Source organism: Ranitomeya imitator, chromosome 3 (genome assembly GCF_032444005.1).
Source record: "Ranitomeya imitator isolate aRanImi1 chromosome 3, aRanImi1.pri, whole genome shotgun sequence".
Classification (NCBI taxonomy): domain Eukaryota; kingdom Metazoa; phylum Chordata; class Amphibia; order Anura; family Dendrobatidae; genus Ranitomeya; species Ranitomeya imitator.
Window position 1 is genome coordinate 51272252 of NC_091284.1, and position 19550 is coordinate 51291801.

The following is a 19550-nucleotide window of genomic DNA, read 5'->3' on the forward strand; positions in this document are numbered from 1 at the left end:
CTGAACTCCACACTGATGTGGGATTGAGGAGTACAGAGACTCAACGTCAATGCTGGCCAGGAGGGTGCCAGGTTCTAGGGAAATACCCTCTAGTCTGCGAAGCAGATCCATGGTGTCCCTAACATAGGATGGAAGTGCGGTAACAAATGGTCTTAGGACATTATCGATGTAAATACCCACATTTTGTCCAACACCTCCTATCCCAGAGACAATGGGTCTACCCTTTAGCGGATCCAGGCCCTTGTGGACCTTTGGGAGGGCATAGAATGTGGGCATAACCGGGTGGAGGGGCAACAGGAAGGAGAACTCATCCTCATCAATCAGTTTCTCAGCCTTGGCTTTAAGTAAAATGGCCCTAAGTTCTGACACACATTTAGTAGTTGGATTCGTTGTTACATGGGCATAAGTGGAACGGTCATTAAGTAACGACAAACACATATTCCTATACCCGTCGATCCCCATAACCACAATATTGCCACCTTTGTCAGATGGCTTGAAAATAAGGGATTTGTCATTTTCTAAACCCCGGAGAGCCTCCATCTGTACTCTACTGAGATTGTGACGAGACTGGCAGTGCGCTAAATTCTTGATGTCTTGGGTACTCAAATTCAAGAAGACATCAATTGCGGAGAGATCTCCACCTACTGGCACTGCCAGTCTCGTCACAATCTCAGTAGAGTACAGATGGAGGCTCTCCGGGGTTTAGAAAATGACAAATCCCTTATTTTCAAGCCATCTGACAAAGGTGGCAATATTGTGGTTATGGGGATCGACGGGTATAGGAATATGTGTTTGTCGTTACTTAATGACCGTTCCACTTATGCCCATGTAACAACGAATCCAACTACTAAATGTGTGTCAGAACTTAGGGCCATTTTACTTAAAGCCAAGGCTGAGAAACTGATTGATGAGGATGAGTTCTCCTTCCTGTTGCCCCTCCACCCGGTTATGCCCACATTCTATGCCCTCCCAAAGGTCCACAAGGGCCTGGATCCGCTAAAGGGTAGACCCATTGTCTCTGGGATAGGAGGTGTTGGACAAAATGTGGGTATTTACATCGATAATGTCCTAAGACCATTTGTTACCGCACTTCCATCCTATGTTAGGGACACCATGGATCTGCTTCGCAGACTAGAGGGTATTTCCCTAGAACCTGGCACCCTCCTGGCCAGCATTGACGTTGAGTCTCTGTACTCCTCAATCCCACATCAGTGTGGAGTTCAGGGGGTGCAATACTTTTTGAACACAAGGGGGTGTCAGTTCAGGGCCCACAATGAACTTATCATATCTCTTCTTGAATTTGTACTGCATAACAATTTTTTTTGCTTTGATGGCAGGATCCTCCACCAGCTCAGGGGCACTGCCATGGGCAGCCCATGTGCGCCCACTTACGCAAACTTGTTCCTGGGCTGGTGGGAGGACAGTATTGCCTTCTCAGAGACTTATGAGAATTATCTGGCCCTTGTGGACCTTTGGGTCAGATATATAGATGATATTTTCATATTGTGGAGGGGCACCAGGGAGGGTTTTGCTGAGTTTGTGGCATCCCTTAACGATAATGAGATTGGCCTCAGCTTTACTTTTGAAATACAGGAAGAGAGACTACCATTTCTGGATGTCCTCATCTCTAAATCTAGGGATGGGGAGTGTCTTGAAACTACTGTGTACAGGAAGCCGACCGCAACCAATTCCCTTTTAAGGTGGGACAGCCATCATCCCTTCTCTCTAAAAAAGGGTATCCCTAAAGGCCAATACCTTAGGTTGCGTCGCAACTGTTCCAATCAAAGGGATTTTAAAATAAAGGCGGATGATCTTCGGCAGAGGTTCCGGACCAGGGGCTACCCGGATTGGATTCTTAGGGAAGCATTTCGCCATGCGAATGCATGTGAGAGGGGGACCTTGCTTATACCCCGAAATAGAGAAGAAGAGACCCCTAAGGAGACTAGGGTGATTTGCACCTTTGACAATGGGGCAGGACCCGTGAGGGACATCTTGAAAAAACATTGGGGAATTTTGGGGATGGACGAGGACGTGAAAGATATCATTGGCAAGGAACCAAGGATCACCTATCGGAGAGGTAGGAGTTTAGGTGATAGACTCATGCATAGCCATTTCACTACGCCTAGAAAGGAGACATGGCTTCCTCAAAGACCAGCAGGATGTTTTAAATGTGGAGCCTGTGTGGCGTGTGATTTTGTCCTTACTGGGAAGGTATTCCATAATGAGCATACACAGCAGTCCTATACCATCAGGGACTTTATCAATTGTAGAACAACAGGGATTGTATACAGGGTGAGTTGTATCTGTGGAATCACCTACATTGGAAAAACGATCAGAGAATTCAGACGACGAGTGGGGGAACACTTGGGGGATATACGAAACAGAAGGGATACCCCGATAGCAAAACATGTGCATGATATACATGGGGGTGACCCCAAGGTCTTGCGTTTTATGGGGATTGATAAGGTGCATCCTCCGTCCAGGGGGGGTGACCTGGATAAAATGCTTCTTCAGAGAGAAGCGAGATGGATCTTTCTTCTGGATACATGCCAACCCCATGGTTTGAACGAACAACTTAATTATAGCTGTTTCCTTTAGGCTTTATTTACCTTATTAGTGGTGTTCTCCTTGCCTAGTCTTTCTCTCCATTACTCTCTGTCCGTTCCCTCCCTCTCTCCCCTTCCCCTTTCCCATCTTATTATTTTATGTAATTTGTTATTTGTCTGTTTGACGGGTCTTCTCCAGTTACCATGCCAAAGAAAGCAAGATATATTATGATCCATCGGGATCTGTTTGGAAACTAGCCACTGCTACTTTCTATATAGCCATCTAGGTTATAATGGGTGTCACTATGACTTCAATTACTGACACCTCTATGTCTAGTATGAGCTTCTGTTTTTTGCTTCTGTGCATCCATTTTTATCCACGTTTCACGCTAATTGTTTTATGGAATTTTGTTTAATTGATCTTCGCCCATTTATGTTAGCCTCTAACCCCCTCCCCCTTGTTTGGGTTTATAATCCATTTCTGCCAGTTTGCTTGTGATTATGCATGGATGTGGGTACCGCATAGAATCTTATTTGTTGATATCATGAGTTGATTCGGTTATTGTGACGCTTCCCCCCCTCCCTTCTGTGCAACTTACAAGGGCCGGTGCTTCACTGTGGTCGTGGACGGAGACGGCTTGCGTTTCACCCTTGAAACGCATTCACCATGGCAACATGTGGGCGCCGTACAGGATGGGACGCGTACAAGATGGCGCCGCAACTTCTGGTACCTGCACTTACCACGCCGAGTGAGTCGGCTTGCGTTCCACTGCTGGAGCGCACCCAGCGTTACATGTTGTGGGCGCCGTACAGGATGTGACGCGTACAAGATGGCGCCGCAACTTCCGGTTCCTGCACTTACCACGCCGAGTGAGTCGGCTTGCGTTCCACTGTTGGAGCGCACCCAGCGTTACATGCTGTTGGGCGCTTGATAGGATGTGATGCGCACAGGATGGCGCCACAACTTCCGGTGCATGCGCTCACTATGTGATATTATGTATAATCCAGTAACCATGTGGACATGGTGAGTGCTTGTGCCATATGGCCGCTTATGATAGTGGAGGTTTACTGACATCAATTATGCCCCCGACTATGTACGCCTGGCTAAACACATCAGCGCACATGAGATGGCGCCGTAACTCCGGTGCCCCCTTTTTTTTTTTTTTTTTCCGTATATCATTATTTATAAACTGGTAACCATGCAGCCGCATATGGCTTTTTTTTTTTTTTTTTCCCGTATATCATTATTTATAAACTGGTAACCATGCAGCCGCATATGGCTTTTTTTTTTTTTCGTATATCATTATTTATAAACTGGTAACCATGCAGCCGCATATGACTAGTGCTGGTTTTGTGCGGCTATGATAATTTTTCATTCATGAGTATGGGGGCTCACGGGCATTATTTATGCCCCCTTGGAATGCCCCAACTGGATCTATAGCTTTTTGGGGCATACAGTGCACATGGTTTATTAGGCAGTTTGATCCGTTCCGGGTTTTCCCATATCCCAGTATATCAGGTACTAGGGGGAGGGGCTTTGGGTATATAGAGAGGCTTCAGAGGTGGGTTGTACTCTACCAGAGACTGTGGACACAGACGGTCATCTCCAGCGTGGGTTACCTAGCCACTGCAGGCCCCACAATTTAGACGGACTTACATCTCTGTGCCCGTTGGCACTTTTTTCCATGACTCCCCTGATGATTCTCCATGACCGGAGTTGAAACGCGTAGGGAGGAAGATTCTACGTTTCAAGAGGTTTTGGGACTCTGCCTTTACACATATTGGGTGGGCTGGTCCCTTAGAGCAAGGTCCATTTGGGGCCTGTCCTTGTCAGGACAGGAGTTACAGAGGGGTTACAGGGTAGACATACTACTTCAGCCCTGCCCCTCCTCATCTAATTGGATCTCTACTGTGTCGTACGGAAGTATACAGTGTCCGGCAGCTTGGGTGAGATCCAACCATTCTTTTTTATTGAGCACTGGTTCACCTGAGCACTTTGTATGTTTTTTTCGTTTGTGTCCTGTTGGATGTGCAGTTTTTAGCATTTAATATTAAAAGTTATGTTTTATTAGTGGATATCCTCCACAGCTGATTCTGTCTTGAGCCAGGGGGTATATATATGGTGTGTTTTTTGCACACTATTGCTTTTTCAACAGCAAATGGGGCAAGTGTCTGTATGGAGCATCTATGTGGCCATAATCAACGTTTGTGCAGCACTATATGGGGCAAATATCTTTATGGAGCATCTTATGGGGCCATTATTAACCTTTATGCAGGATTATATGGGGCACATTTTAATATGGAGCATCTTATGGGGCCATCATAAACTTTATGGAGCATTATATTCACACCTGATTGCCCTTAACTGGGGATATATTCACATGCAGGAGTCTGCTACAGACTCAGTCTGCTGCATTTCCTCTTTTAACTTCCATCTTTTAAATTACATCTTTTTAATTATGATTTTGAATTAGACTGAATTCTAGAATGCATTTGGCTACTTATCACTACTACAATATTATCATCATCTGCACCATCTAATCGAGCTGTTCTCCTCTTCCCACAGGTATGCAGTAACTTTTCCCCAGCTCTCCCTGGCTTCTGAATGTCTCTGTATATTGCACTGGCTTTTCTATGCTTCCCCTGGATCTGAGTGTCTTGGTGCAGCACATATAATCCTTTTAGTATGCTTTCTTACCTATCAGCTTGTTTCCATGACCTGTTTTCATGTCTCTCATTGTGTGATCCTGGCATCTCTTTGAGTGGTCAGTCTTACCCCTCCCTCACTTTATGACCTTTGCTTAACTCTCTACATCTGGTCTCCCATACCCAGCCACCCCCTCATTCACACCTGATTGCCCTTAACTGGGGATATATTCACATGCAGGAGTCTGCTATAGACTCAGTCTGCTGCATTTCATCTTTTAAATTACATCTTTTTAATTATGATTTTGAATTAGACTGAATTGGACTGGAATTGACTGGAAGGTAACACAATACCAACCACTACAATGTTTCGATCTCTTTTCTCTTTCACCCCCATACTACTTTCCTTCTTACAATCTCCTGCAATCCCTCCACCTAGTAAGGAACTAGTCATTTCTCCCTCCATCCTTGCCAGCCATCTCACCTGCTCCTCAGAACTGTTCCTCCACATACAATCCTTTGTATCCAGACACACACGGCCGCATCATGTCCTATCCTGCTCCCACCTTCCAATATTCTGTCTGCTACTCCTCATCGCTGGTGACATATCCCCAAATCCCGGCCCTCCCCAATTCATCCCCACACTCGTTTCTAACCCCCTGCCACGATCCTCCCCACGTTTTCCCAACCACGACAACCTCATACCCATTCATCCAGCCCCCACTCCCCCTACTTGGAGCACTATGGAACACACGCTCCATCTGCAATAAACTGACATTTATCCACGACCTCTTCATCACCAACAAACTCTCCTTCCTCGGCCTCACTGAAACCTGGCTCACCTCCTCTGACTCGGCCTCTCCAGCTGCACTCTCCTATGGCGGATTCCACCTCTCTCACACCCCTCGCCCCAGCAACAAACGTGGTGGAGGAGTTGGCTTGCTCCTGTCTGATACCTGCTCCTTTACTCCAATCCCGCTACCACCCTCCGCTAATCTTCCTTCGTTTGAGGTGCACTCTGTCCGCATCTACTCCCCCTCCAACTTCCAGCTGGCTGTCATCTACTGCCCCCCAGAACTAGCCATCTCCACCTTTCTCGACCACTTCACCACCTGGCTACTTCATTTCCTCTCTGTCGACATCCCCACTATCATCATGGGTGATTTCAATATCCCCATTGACACTTCCACCTCAGCTGCCTCTAAACTTCTATCACTGACTGCCTCCTTTGGCCTCACTCAATGGTCCTCTGAGGCCACACACAAAGATGGCCACACGCTGGACCTCATTTTCACCCGCCTCTGCTCCCTTACTAATCTCATTAACACACCCCTCCCCCTGTCTGACCACAACCTACTGACATTCTCTTCCCTCTCCTCTCCTAATGTGCACTCCCCTCTCCACAAACTCCCTCCCAGAAATCTCAAACATCTCAACTTACAATCACTCTCGGAGTCCCTTCTCCCTCTCACAGACATAGCCTCTCTTCATGACACAGATGCTGCTGCCACTTTTTATAACACCACAATAACAGCAACACTCGATTCGGCCGCCCCGCTCATGCATAGTAAAACTCGTACAATTAACAGGCAGCCCTGGCTGACCAGCCTGACCAAAGAATTAAGACGGGCTTCCAGGATTGCTGAGCGGAGATGGAAGCAATCCCGCTCTGCCGACCACTTCACTACATACAAGCAGTCCCTCGCCAGCTTCAAGTCTGCACTCACTGCCGCAAAACAAACTTACTTCTCATCTCTCATATCCTCCCTGTCTCACAACCCTAAACAGCTTTTCAACACTTTCAATTCTCTACTCCGTCCCCCAGCACCTCCTCCCTCCCCCCTCATTTCTGCTGATGACTTCGCCTCTTTCTTTAAACAGAAGATCGATACGATCAGAGAAAGCTTTGGCCCACAGCGCCCACTGCCCCTCTTAGCTGCTCAACCCTGCTCCTCCAAAACCAGCTTCTCCACCATGACAGAAGATCAGCTCTCCACCCTCCTGTCAAGATCACACCTCGGGGGGCGTGGCCTGAACGTCCATGTGAGCGGACGTGTGACAGAGCGCTCCCGCTGCTAACGCTCAATTTATCCTTATAAGCCGCAGCTGAGCGGCGATTCAAGGCGCTTACCGGCTGCAGGAAAGTCCCGGGAGTGCGGCGGTGAATAGAGGCGGCCTCGAGGTCAACAAATATGACCAGGAGGAGGCAAAGAGATGCAGGAGCCGGCGAGGCTGGGATCAGCCAAGATGGCGCCGACGCCAGAGAGAAGGCGGAGAAGGACAACGCGGCATGTCAGAAGAGAATGGCGGCGGCGGCAAAGCTCCAGCAGTTTGCTAGAGTGGAGGCCGCAGGGAACACAGGAAAAGCAGAGGAGGATGCCGGAGCAGACACAGACACAGAAGGAGAGGAGGAAAGCCCAGCAGAGGAGCAGGAGGTACAACAGGGGAGCAGGGATGGTGACATGGCAGTGGTAGTAGGGGGATCTGAAGATAAGGAGTCAGGAGCAGAGCCCACCCTTAGAGATGTTTTTGCACTGGTATCAGCATGCAAACAATCCCTCACCCAGCAGCTACAGGAGGTCAAGGGGGATACAGCCCAGATAAATGCAGCCCTGCAGAAGATTGACAAACGTGTGGGGGCTGTGGAGGAAAGAGTGAGCACGGCAGAAGACCATATAGTGCAGCTGCAGAAAGCGGAGAGGAAGTTTACTCAGGCAATATCGGAGCTGGCTGCAAAAAATGAGGATCTGGAGAATAGGTCCAGAAGAAATAACATTCGTATAGTGGGTGTCCCTGAAAAAATTGAGGGGAGGAATCCCACGGAGTATATTGAAAGCTGGCTCCTTGAGACCTTTGGTGATGCAGCACTGACAAAAGTATTTGCGGTAGAAAGAGCCCACAGGGTCCCACCGAAACCACCTGTCCCTGGAGCAAATCCCCGTACCATGCTTGCCAAAATCCTAAACTACAGAGACAGAGACATTATCCTGAGGAAAGCTAGAGACATGACGGATCTGACAATTGGAGGTCAAAGAGTTGCTATTTACCCTGACTATTCCGCCCTGGTACAGAAACAATGGATGATGTTCACGGGTATCAAGAGACGGCTGAGAGAACTGGGAGTGCAATACTCCATGATGTTTCCGGCACGACTGAGAGTGGTAGCGCTGGATAAGATTCATTTTTTCCAGACGCCGGAGGACGCTACCCAGTGGATAGATCTTAACGCTAAAAAGCTTAAAGGGAAAGGAGATTGAAAATGTGGGGTGGGTTAGTCGGGAGGTATTTTAATTCTTTCAAAAAGGGGAAAAAGAGATGGACTGACAGTACATTGGTAATTGAAATGTGAAGCTTGGAGGGTGGAGCTGGGTATTATTCAGGGAATGTACTGGGTGTGCTGATGCGGCGGAGAAGTACGAGGGAGGAAGGGTGTGCAGCGTACTAAAAGTTTATTTAGTTTCTTGCAGTTGTAATTTAATACAGGTTGAATTATATTGTTCTTCTAAGAATTGCGCCGAATTCTGTTATAAACGGTAGCGGGAGGCGGAAGGAGAAGGTTACGTTAACAAGAGTGTTCGCAATGGGTGATGGTGCCCCACTCTTGATAAGAGGCAGAATGTATAATATTGGGGGGTGTGGGGGAGGGGGGGTAGGGGTAAGGGTGGGGAGGGAAGTTAGACAGCTCAGAACGGGGAGTAAAGACATAACTAAAGATGATGAGTCACATAATAGGGGACCGCTTTAAGATTTTGAGTTGGAATGTGAGAGGTCTGGCGGATAAATCTAGGAGAGCTGCGAGCTTGCAGTATGCGAAGGATCAGCGGGCTTCTATGATATGCTTGCTAGAGACGCACTTGATACAGGAGAAAGTGGACGTACTGAATAGACGTTGGATACAGAAAGGGTATCATTCTACCTTTTCGACGTACTCAAGAGGTGTGTCAGTGTTGGTGCCGGTGGGAGTGCAGTATGAAGAGGTGAAAGTATGCGTGGATGCTGAGGGTCAGTATGTGGTGATACAATGTATATTGTATGGAGTGAGATTGTGTGTGGCGGCAATGTATATTCCACCTCCATATTCAAGTAAGAAGATCAGGGAGGTGTTGGAGAGGGTGCAACGATGGGAACCACTACCACTCTTAATTATTGGGGATTTGAACAATATCTGTGATGACTTTTGGGATAAAAATAAGAACACCCAGAATAGGTCGGAGGGGCACACTACAACATTTGGTACCTATGTGCGTGAAATAGGCATGATTGATCTATGGAGAGTTAGACATGTTGGGGAGAGAGGGTACTCGTGCTACTCGCCGGCTCATGCTACGCTATCCAGAATTGATATGGCGTTGGGTAACCGCCTGTTGGACACAATGGTGGGTGAGGTGCGTTATCTACCGAGGGCCCTTTCGGATCACAGTCCAATTGAGGTGGAGGTTAGGTTGTTGGGGACACGGATCGCAAGTGGGAGAGAATGGAAGATCCATCCTAACTGGTTACAGAGTATTGATTTGGACGGTATAGGGAAGGAGGTGACGGAATTCTTTGCTTTAAATGATGGGAGTACAGATGCCCTAATTGTTTGGGATGCAATGAAAGCGTACCTGAGAGGGCTACTATTTAGAGACATTAGTAGGTGTAAGAGGAGGACAAGGGAGGCGGAGAGAGTGGCGATGGAGGAGCTGAAAGCCGCAGAGGACGAGATGGTAGTGCTGGGGACTTCTGAGGCAGAGAAAAGGTTGAGAACAGCGCAAAATTGTATGGAAAAGATTCTGCTGGGAAAAGCTGAAAGGAAGCGGGAGTTTCAGAGGGTGGCTTATTTTCAGGAGGGAGAAACAGTGGGACACATGCTATCGGTGGTGGCCGAGGCTCAGCGTGGTACCTCGTATGTACATTCGTTGGTTTCAGATGGGGGGAGCAGGGTATCTGAAACACCTGAAATTATAAAGGTCTTTGCGGACTTTTACGCGGACTTATATTCCTCCAGGGTCAATGAGTCAGCCGGAGATACGGAGACTTTCCTTGAGAGTCTGGGTCTTCCGAAATTGAGTGAGGAGGATAGGGTGAGCCTCGATGCCCCTATCACCGAGGAGGAACTGAGTCGGGCGCTGAAGTCTATGGCTAATGGGAAGGCACCTGGGGTTGATGGGTTACCAGCCGAAATCTATAAAAGTTTGGAGGAAGTGCTGATTCCCAGATTAAAGTTAATACTGGAGGAGGCTGGATGCCAAGGGTATCTCCCAGCATCTATGAGGGAGGCTATTATAGTGGTCATTCCGAAGGAGGATAAGGATCTGGGGAAGCCTGAGTCATATCGACCAATCTCTCTGTTAACCATCGATGTCAAGCTCTTGGCCAAGGTGTTAGCTACCCGTTTGTCCAGCGTCATTGCTAACCTTGTACATCCGGATCAATCTGGTTTTATGCCTGACAGATCTACAGCGGTTAATCTGCGGAGGCTGCATATGAACCTACAGCTGAAGTCTGACAACTGTGGCCGAAGGGTTATTGCATCCTTGGATGCCCATAAGGCGTTTGACAGTGTGGAGTGGGGATATCTCTGGCGGGTGTTGAAGTGTATGGGTATTGGTCCGCAATTTGTGGCATGGACTCAACTGTTATATTCACTACCAACAGCTAGAATTAGAGTGAATGGGGAACTTTCTCAGCCTATAAAGTTGGCCAGAGGTACGAGGCAGGGTTGCCCACTGTCGCCCCTTCTGTTTGCCTTAGCTGTGGAGCCACTGGCCGCTAAGATCCGACAATCGGATGAGGTTCCTGGGTTCAGATATGGGAGTGTTGAGGAGAAGATCGCGTTATATGCAGATGACATCTTACTGTTCCTGGCGGACCCGGATGAAGCCTTGAATGGGGCTATCGAGATCATTGGGAAATTTGGAGCCTTGTCGGGATTGAGGATAAATTGGGATAAATCGGTCCTCTTCGAGGTGGATGGGGTGGAGGAGAGCAGAAGTGAGCCATTGGGAGAGGGGCGGCTTAAGGTGGCATCCCTTTTCAAATACCTGGGAATATGGATCTCGATCCCAGTTACAGAGTTTTTGTATAGGAATTTGACTCCTCTCATGGGCGCCCTTAAAGCAAAAGTGGATGCGTGGAATAAATTACACCTATCGGTGGTGGGTAGGGTTAATCTCATTAAAATGGTTCTGATGCCCAAATTACTTTACGTCCTACATAATGCGCCAGTTTGGATTCCACGTGGGAAATTCCGGCAGATTAATGCTCTTTTTAGAAGCCTGATATGGGGGAGGCGGTACCCACGTATTCGCCTGGAGACGCTTCAGCGACCCAAGGAAGATGGAGGATTGGCTTTACCCAATCCTGAGTTATATTTTCTTGCAGCCCAGAGCCAGCATTTGAAGGGCTGGGCCCGGGGAGCGTCTACCAGTGCGGTACAACACTTGATGGAGAGGGTGACAAACCGAAGACCGGTGGCGCAGTGTCTGGAGGATGGCTCCTTGGGAGTATTGGGGAAATTATACCCAACTATGTTTTTGATACATAAATTATGGACCAGACTGCGACATATTCGGGGGGTTACGGGGCTGACTAAATTTACACCGATATGGCTTAATAATAATTTGGTTGAGTTTGCGGCTCTTGGAGTGCTGGCGGAGTGGCAGGCCAAAGGAATCCACTTGGTGGCTCAGATAATTCAACAACAAGGATTAAAGTCCTTTTCGCAGCTGCAGGGGGAGTTTGGATTGAGACCGACTGGGGAGTACCAATATGCTCAGATGAAACATGCCTTTAAAGCGCAAAACAAGGGCGGTGGTATTGAGATCCAGGAGGACGTAGTTCTGGAATACGTATGTGGGGAAGGGTCCACAAGGGGAGTCATTACCACCCTTTATAAGGACCTTCTACATGCATATTTACTAGACTTCCCTCTAAAAGCGAGAGCGAAATGGGAAAGAGATTTAGGCCCAATGGAGGATGAAACCTGGGAGTCGGTGTTGGAATGGGTTCCACGAGTGTCACTGAGCGAGCCGTATAGACTATCGCAGCTGTACATCTTGCACAGAGTCTATAAATCACCGGAAGTGTTGCACAGAGCGGGGTTGCGTGCTGACTCCGAATGCCCGAGATGTAAGACTGAGAATGCAGGAATATACCACATGATGTGGACATGTCCAAGACTGGTTGCTTTCTGGTTGGTGGTAATGAGCCGTGTGGAAGGGGCGTATAAATGCAGAGTGCCGAGAGATCCGATAGTGTGTATACTGGGACATGTAGAGGAAATTAGAGTGGATAACACCTGGAAGATAGCAATAGCTAGGCTATTATATATGGCAAGGAAGGTAATAGCAAGGAACTGGATCAAGGATGAGCCGCCTACAAGGGGTGAATTCCTGAAATATGTTAAACATGGTCTCAATTTGGAAAAGGGGGTATACAAAAGACGTGGGAAAATAGAAACGTTTGATAAAATGTGGTCTCCGTGGCTCGAGCTGGGATAGTAGGTATGGGAAATGGGAGGATGAGGGCCTCTGAAAGGAAGAGAGTGCTAAAGAACAAGCGGACATAAGTGATTCAAATGGCTCAAAGAGCCATCAATACTGGTAACAAAGTATAAATGGGTATGAGCTGTCAGGGGAGGGGGAGGTTTGGGTTTTGTTGGGATTGTTGGGGGTTTGGAAAATGTAAAAATTTTGTAATATACTGGAAAATGCATAAATTGTATTGTTCATATTCGCTTTCAATAAAAATCTATTTAAAAAAAAAAAAAGATCACACCACCACCTGCACGCTTGACCCGCTCCCATCCCACCTCATCCCTAACCTTTCCATGGTCTTCATCCCAACCCTAACGCACCTCTTCAACCTCTCGCTCACAACAGGTGTCTTCCCCTCATCCTTCAAGCATGCCAAGATCACACCCATCCTCAAAAAGCCCTCCCTCGACCCATCCTCTGTGTCTAGCTATCGCCCGATATCTCTTCTCCCTTATGCCTCCAAATTGCTGAAGCAACACGTCCATCTTGAACTGTCCTCCCACCTCTCCTCCTGCTCCCTCTTTGATCGGTTACAATCAGGCTTCCGTTCCCATCACTCAACTGAAACTGCCCTAACTAAAGTCACCAATGACCTACTAACTGCCAGGAGCAAGCGACACTACTCTGTCCTCCTTCTCCTGGACCTGTCTTCTGCCTTTGACACTGTGGACCACTCCCTTCTGCTACAGATCCTCTCATCTCTTGGCATCACAGACTTGGCCCTTTCCTGGATCTCGTCATATCTGACAGACCGAACATTCAGTGTCTCCCTCCCCCACACCACCTCCTCACTTCGCCCCTTGTCAGTCAGTGTTCCTCAAGGCTCTGTTCTAGGACCCCTACTCTTCTCCATCTACACTTTCGGCTTGGGACAGCTCATAGAATCCCACGGTATGCAGTACCATCTCTACGCTGATGACACGCAGATCTACCTATCCGGACCTGACCTCACGTCCTTACTTACCAAAATCCCGCACTGTCTGTCTGCTATTTCAGCCTTCTTTTCTGCTCGTTTTCTAAAACTGAACATGGACAAAACAGAATTCATCATCTTTCCCCCATCTCACTTTCCCCAGTCCCACACACCCGGTGCCTCGGGGTGATCCTCGACTCTGCCCTCTCTTTCAAGCCACATATCCAAGCCCTCGCCTCCTCCTGCCGTCTCAAACTCAAAAATATTTCCCGGATCCGTGCTTTCCTTGACCGCGACACCGCAAAAACGCTAGTGCATGCCCTTATCTCCCGCCTCGACTACTGCAACCTCCTACTCTCTGAACTCCCCTCTAGCACTCTGGCACCGCTCCAATCCATCCTACACTCTGCTGCCCGACTAATCTACCTGTCTCCCCGCTATTCCCCAGCCTCTCCCCTATGTCAAGCCCTTCACTGGCTTCCTATCGCCCAGAGACTCCAGTTCAAAACCCTCACACTGACATACAAAGCCTTCCACAACCTTTCTCCTCCATACATCTGTGACATGGTCTCCCGGTACCTACCTACACGCAACCTCCGATCCTCTCAAGACCTCCTTCTCTACTCCCCTCTCATCTCTTCTTCCCACAACCGCATCCAAGACTTCTCCCGTGCTTCCCCCATACTCTGGAACTCTCTACCCCAACACATCAGACTCTCGCCTACCATAGAAACCTTCAAAAAGAACCTGAAGACCCACCTCTTCCGACAAGCCTACAGCCTGCAGTGATCCTGAAGTTACTGAACCGCCGCGCAACCTGCCCTACCCTCTCCTAGTGTTTCATCACCCATCCCCTGCAGACTGTGAGCCCTCGCGGGCAGGGTCCTCCCTCCTTATGTACCAGTGTGCCTGTTATCTGCTCATGTTTAATGTATTTGTCTATATTTGCCTCGTATTCACATGTAAAGAGCCATGGAATAAATGGCGCTATATAAATGTATAATAATAATAATAATAATAATTATATGGGGCTCCTGATTCAATATGGATATTCAAAAACACTTAACCTACTGATGTCTCAATTAATTTTACTTTTATTGGTATCTATTTTTACTTTTGATATTTACCAGTAGCTGCTGCATTTCCCACCCTAGGCTTATACTCGAGTCATTAAGTTTTCCCAGTTTTTTGTGGCAAAATTGGGGGGGGGGGGGGGGGTTGGCTTATACTAGAGTATATACGATATAGATATATATATATATATATATATATATATACACACACACACGGAGACAAGTGCACGTACCTGGATGTCTTGCAAACAAATCTCATGGGCGTCCAGCGAGCACTGAAGTCTGGGCTCTAACAGCTTCTTCAGATTTCCAATTGGTTCATTTATGTCTATAGACTGGCTGACAAACTCTGCTGTGGTATAGGTCTGCTCTATGATGCTGAAATATATCAAAGATATGGCAAAACATTAAAAAAAAAGAAAAAAAAAAAAAAAAAAAGAAGAACTTTTACTTGTAAGCTTTCAGAAGGGTTAACACCGGCATCATCAGCAGCGTACATGGTTACCTGCAACAACACTTCAATTGTTTCCTGGAGCGGGAGACGCAAATAACCCAGTAATTACTGCAAAATTCTAATGGGGATTTCTGGGCAAATCACACATTTCTGCAGTCTGGCTGTAGATTGAGGAATCCTGCAATCTGCACACGATTTACAGTCACCAGCAGACTGGCTTCCCTGAATAGAGCATTAAGAGAAGCAGGAAGGATGACTAGTCAGCACATGAATGCCAATACAGATTACATAAGCTGTTACTAACGACCGCTGGAGAAGGTAACAGAGGGAACGCCCTGATCGGGTGCACATTGCTCACTGTCAGGAATCAGCAATCTACAGTCAGACTGGAGAAGTTTGTGTTTAGCCTGAAAAACCCTTAAATTTGCATGAATTACTCCAGCTCATGGGTAACACAGTCTACGTTCACACTTTTTTGCCGCATTTTTTTTTTTTTTGCAAGTAAGAAACTTTCTTCAAAAAAGCAGGTTTTACTTAGCTTTTGTTGCATTTTTGCTGCCTTTTCTATCAGGGTACATATGTCTCTTGTGCATGCTGAGAGTGTTTAGTGCATAAAAAAAAAATCTGATTCTACTCCATCAGGTTTTAGCACACAAATCGCAGCAAAAACTGATACCTGCGTTTTCTCAGCATTTTTGCGACACCCATGAAAGAAGCGATATGCTGCATTTGGCAAAAAGCAAGGTATGGCATAACATTCTGAAGACCAAAAAAAAACAAGCTGTGTGCATGAGATTTCTGAAATCCACTATGACCGGAACTGTAAAAAACAGCTGAAAATTTGCATAAAAAATCTCAACTTGTGAACACAGACATAGGGTACTGTTAATCTGTTACCACTTGGGGGTTTCCATACCTTTCTTCTGTACATTCTTCTGCCTTTTCTGTTCCATCGATTTCTATCTCTATCAGCTCCTCGGCCTCCCTCTTCGTCATGGCTGATTTTTTTTTCCCGATATAAACCTATGTGATTACAGAAAACAGATAAAGATTACTGCCAACATAAAAAGCAATGCATAACATACAGTCATATATACAGCAGCAAAAACACCTGAACGGATCTATAAGGTCGCATGTAGCTGCCATGATGTCACAACACAAGAATTAGACAGTGGATCAGAGGTCGTCCTCCATCCATGATATCACTGCTATAATAACAGGACCATATGCTGCAGGGGGGACAGGAGGAGTACCACCCGGCTGTGCAACAGGTGCCAGCAACAGATCGGAAGATGCCCAATGAGGGGCTGTACACACAGCATCTTTGTGAAGATTATGCAGACTGATGTTGGCTGTGAGGCTATATAAAAATATTAAACACAGCAATCAGTGCATTTATGTGGCTGCTTCTACGCACTTCCTGGTGATTTTTCTTTTTTATCATGTGCCTTCCCATAGACTGTTCTGGAGATGTTAAAAAAACAAAACTCAAAGTGCACAAAATGCAGAAAGAAAAAAAAACAACTCCTAGCAATGCAGTTATTGATGCAGTTTAATTAGCTGAGTCAAAAGGGTGGATTCAAAAGTAATGGGGGAAAAGAAGAATATGAAGGAAGGGTTATACTTCCCTTTCCTGCTGGATCCATGTAGGGCTTTGGCACCAATAACTATGTGGGTGATTGAAGCTTAAAGGAATAGTCTACACTGAGCAATCACTTGTATAGGAGACGTTACCCTGACTGCTGCTAAAAGGTGTCCTTGAAATTAACGGCGCGGGTCATCCAGAACAGGATCAGCCCTCTATCTCCTAAGCCCTTACAAAGCAGATGGATCAGGGGCACGCTATGAATTGGCGTTAATTAAAAAACAGGTTCTGATGAAAGCACAATAAAAAATGTAGCTTGGCATTAGTACACGATTCTGGATGAAGCCAGTACAGGAAGAGCAGACGGGGGTCAGGAAACGGATGAAGAGGAAAGACATTAATAAGAAACTCAGTCTCACACTACAGAACTTGTTAGGAGGTACTGCACATTAGCCAAAAGCTGCAAATTTGGTGCAAAATTAATCCTGTTTTTTATAGAAAGCTGGAATCTTAGATTTTATGAAGATTTTCAATATGCATTAAAAAAAGAAAAAGAAAAAAAAGAGGACAAACCAATATTTTTAAGAGATTATTTCTGGTTTTATTCTGACGGATTCAGTCTGCTTCATCTGTCTCCCCCATTCCAGTCCTTCAGCTCAGCAACATCAGTTTGGCTTCACTGCATCTCCCACGCCGCGGGGTTCTGCCCTGCTGCACTCGTGTCACCGTTCTGTGCTGATTAGAGGGTTTTTCCAAGACCATTTTATTTATTAACTAACATGCAGCTAATTGCTAATAGAGGCAACTACCTGTCTGTTCTACTCCGCACCGGCTCTGACAAGTCAGCTGATCCATGTCAACAGAGCAGCTCCTCTTCTTCCAGGCTGCTGTGATGACGTGACTGCTGAGATATCATGCTGATTGACAGGCGGCTCCCCGCACTCAGGCAGCAGAGAGCCGGATGTCAATCAGCATGACGTCGCCAGTCACTCCTCATCAACAGAGAAGTGTGGAGAAGAAAAAGTTGCAGAATCTATGGCAGCAGCGATCTGTGACTGTTCTGTGCCATCAGAGATCAACACCGGGCACAACAGACAGGTAGTTAGTAAGTAGTGAAAAAATATCAGTCCTGGATAACCGCTTTTCCATCTGCTCACATGGACCTGAGGCTTAAAGAATCCACCTCATCGGGTGAGACAATTCTTAAGGGAAGCAATGCAAAAAAAAAAAATTATATACCCACACCTTTTTCTCTGTCTTCACGATTGCCTGTGGCATTTAAGAAAGCTTATGTCAGCAGCATAGCTGGGTATTACAGACCCACTCCTGAACTCACAGCACCTGCAGGATCACTGTGACAAAAACGCAGATCAATGGGGGCGGCGACAAAACCTGCCAAGGGGGGACGATCACAACACACAATTATTTATTGTTGTACACCTCGCCTATCCACCTACGGTTGCCACAAAATCACTGTAAGGTAAAAGTGCGGCCACTCTTCTCATATACCAAGAATCACTATGTGCGAGGGGTGTCTCATCAGAGAATGCCGCCCCAGAGGCAATCACATGAGCTTTCACAATCCTACTCTTTTTTTCCCCTCTAACAGGTAAAACTGTGACCATCCCTGTAATACAAGGGTGTCAGAAGTAAGGGGCTTCTCATACAGAGACGCTCCCCACACACAGGGATTTACTCTCCATAACGTCCATAGGCTCTAACAGGACAGAAGTCACTAGTGACTTGTGGATCCCCAGCGATCCTGTGACCGGGGCTGGTAGGTCCTATCTTGGACGGATGGAAGATGTGCACCCTGCTCCATTCATTGTCTATGGGACTGCTGGAAACAGCTGGGGATTCCTGGCACCCATAGACGATGAGTGGAGGGTGAGCATGCGCTCCTCTGCTCTGAGAGTCGCCGGGGAAGGGGTCCCGTTCTCACAATACCTGGGGGTTCCCAGTGGTCGGACCCCCAGCAATCAGCAGGTTTCCCTAGAGTTGATCGCTTGCTATTTTGGGAACAACCCTCTGAGAGCGCGGACCCCAGGGTGACACATACGGTAGTAGCCATGCTTGCTGTCACATGATGGAAACCGCACCCGACAGACACATATATTCTGCCTTGGGCCACAATGTAAACCACAGCCAGCTGCCTGGGGCCCCAATATGGAAGGGTCAGTTGCCATAGTGATTCACCATTAATACTGAGCACAGCAGGATGGGGCGAGGCGAGCGACTGCTGAGGCTTGTAGTCCCACACAGCGCCCCCATGTGACTGCAGCCAGGCACTACCCCACAGCACCGTTAGCCCTCTGGCAGTAATAGGGTTAATAGCAGGCCTCCTCCCGGCACGGACACCTCCATTCCGGACTTACCGCCTCTTTCTTTCGCCCGTTCTTCTTTTCCCGGGTTTCCGACCTCCACTCACGGAAATGAACCGTGGCGTCAACACGCAGCGCGGCCAACGGAAACAAAACACAGCTCGGGCGGAAACGGCGAGACTGTGGCTGTACACTACCGGAAGTAGAGTGACGCACTTCCGCTCGACCTCAAGCAGCGGGAAAGACGCCAGTAGGCGGGGCCTGGGATAGTGCGACGCGCTAAAGGGTCCGGGCTGTCACGTGACAGGAGCACTCTGTGTCTGGCCGGCGGACATGGCGGTGGTGCTGGCGCCTCTTTCCCGCCTTCTTGGACCTCTGGTTTTATTTAGGTGGAAATAGGAACATGGGAGACGTCGGTTACTTGCAGCCTTCTGGGGGACAGACACTGTGCTAGGAGAACACTTTTAAAAAAAAAAACATAGTTTTTTTTTTCTT

At 47.4% G+C, this 19550-nt stretch overlaps 1 protein-coding gene across 1 annotated transcript in view; it reads right to left on the reverse strand.

The window, feature by feature from the left end:
• The window catches only part of GABPA (GA binding protein transcription factor subunit alpha), a 47763-nt gene extending 28516 nt beyond the window's left edge, over positions 1-19247 (reverse strand). The window contains exons 1-3 of the mRNA XM_069760872.1: positions 19110-19247; positions 16066-16172; positions 14929-15073 (exon numbers count right to left, since the gene is read on the reverse strand). Of these exons, the coding sequence (XP_069616973.1) occupies positions 14929-15073; positions 16066-16145 (225 nt within the window). The 5' untranslated portion in view covers positions 16146-16172; positions 19110-19247. The remainder of the gene's footprint in view (positions 1-14928; positions 15074-16065; positions 16173-19109) is intronic.
• Positions 19248-19550: the final 303 nt, after the last annotated feature.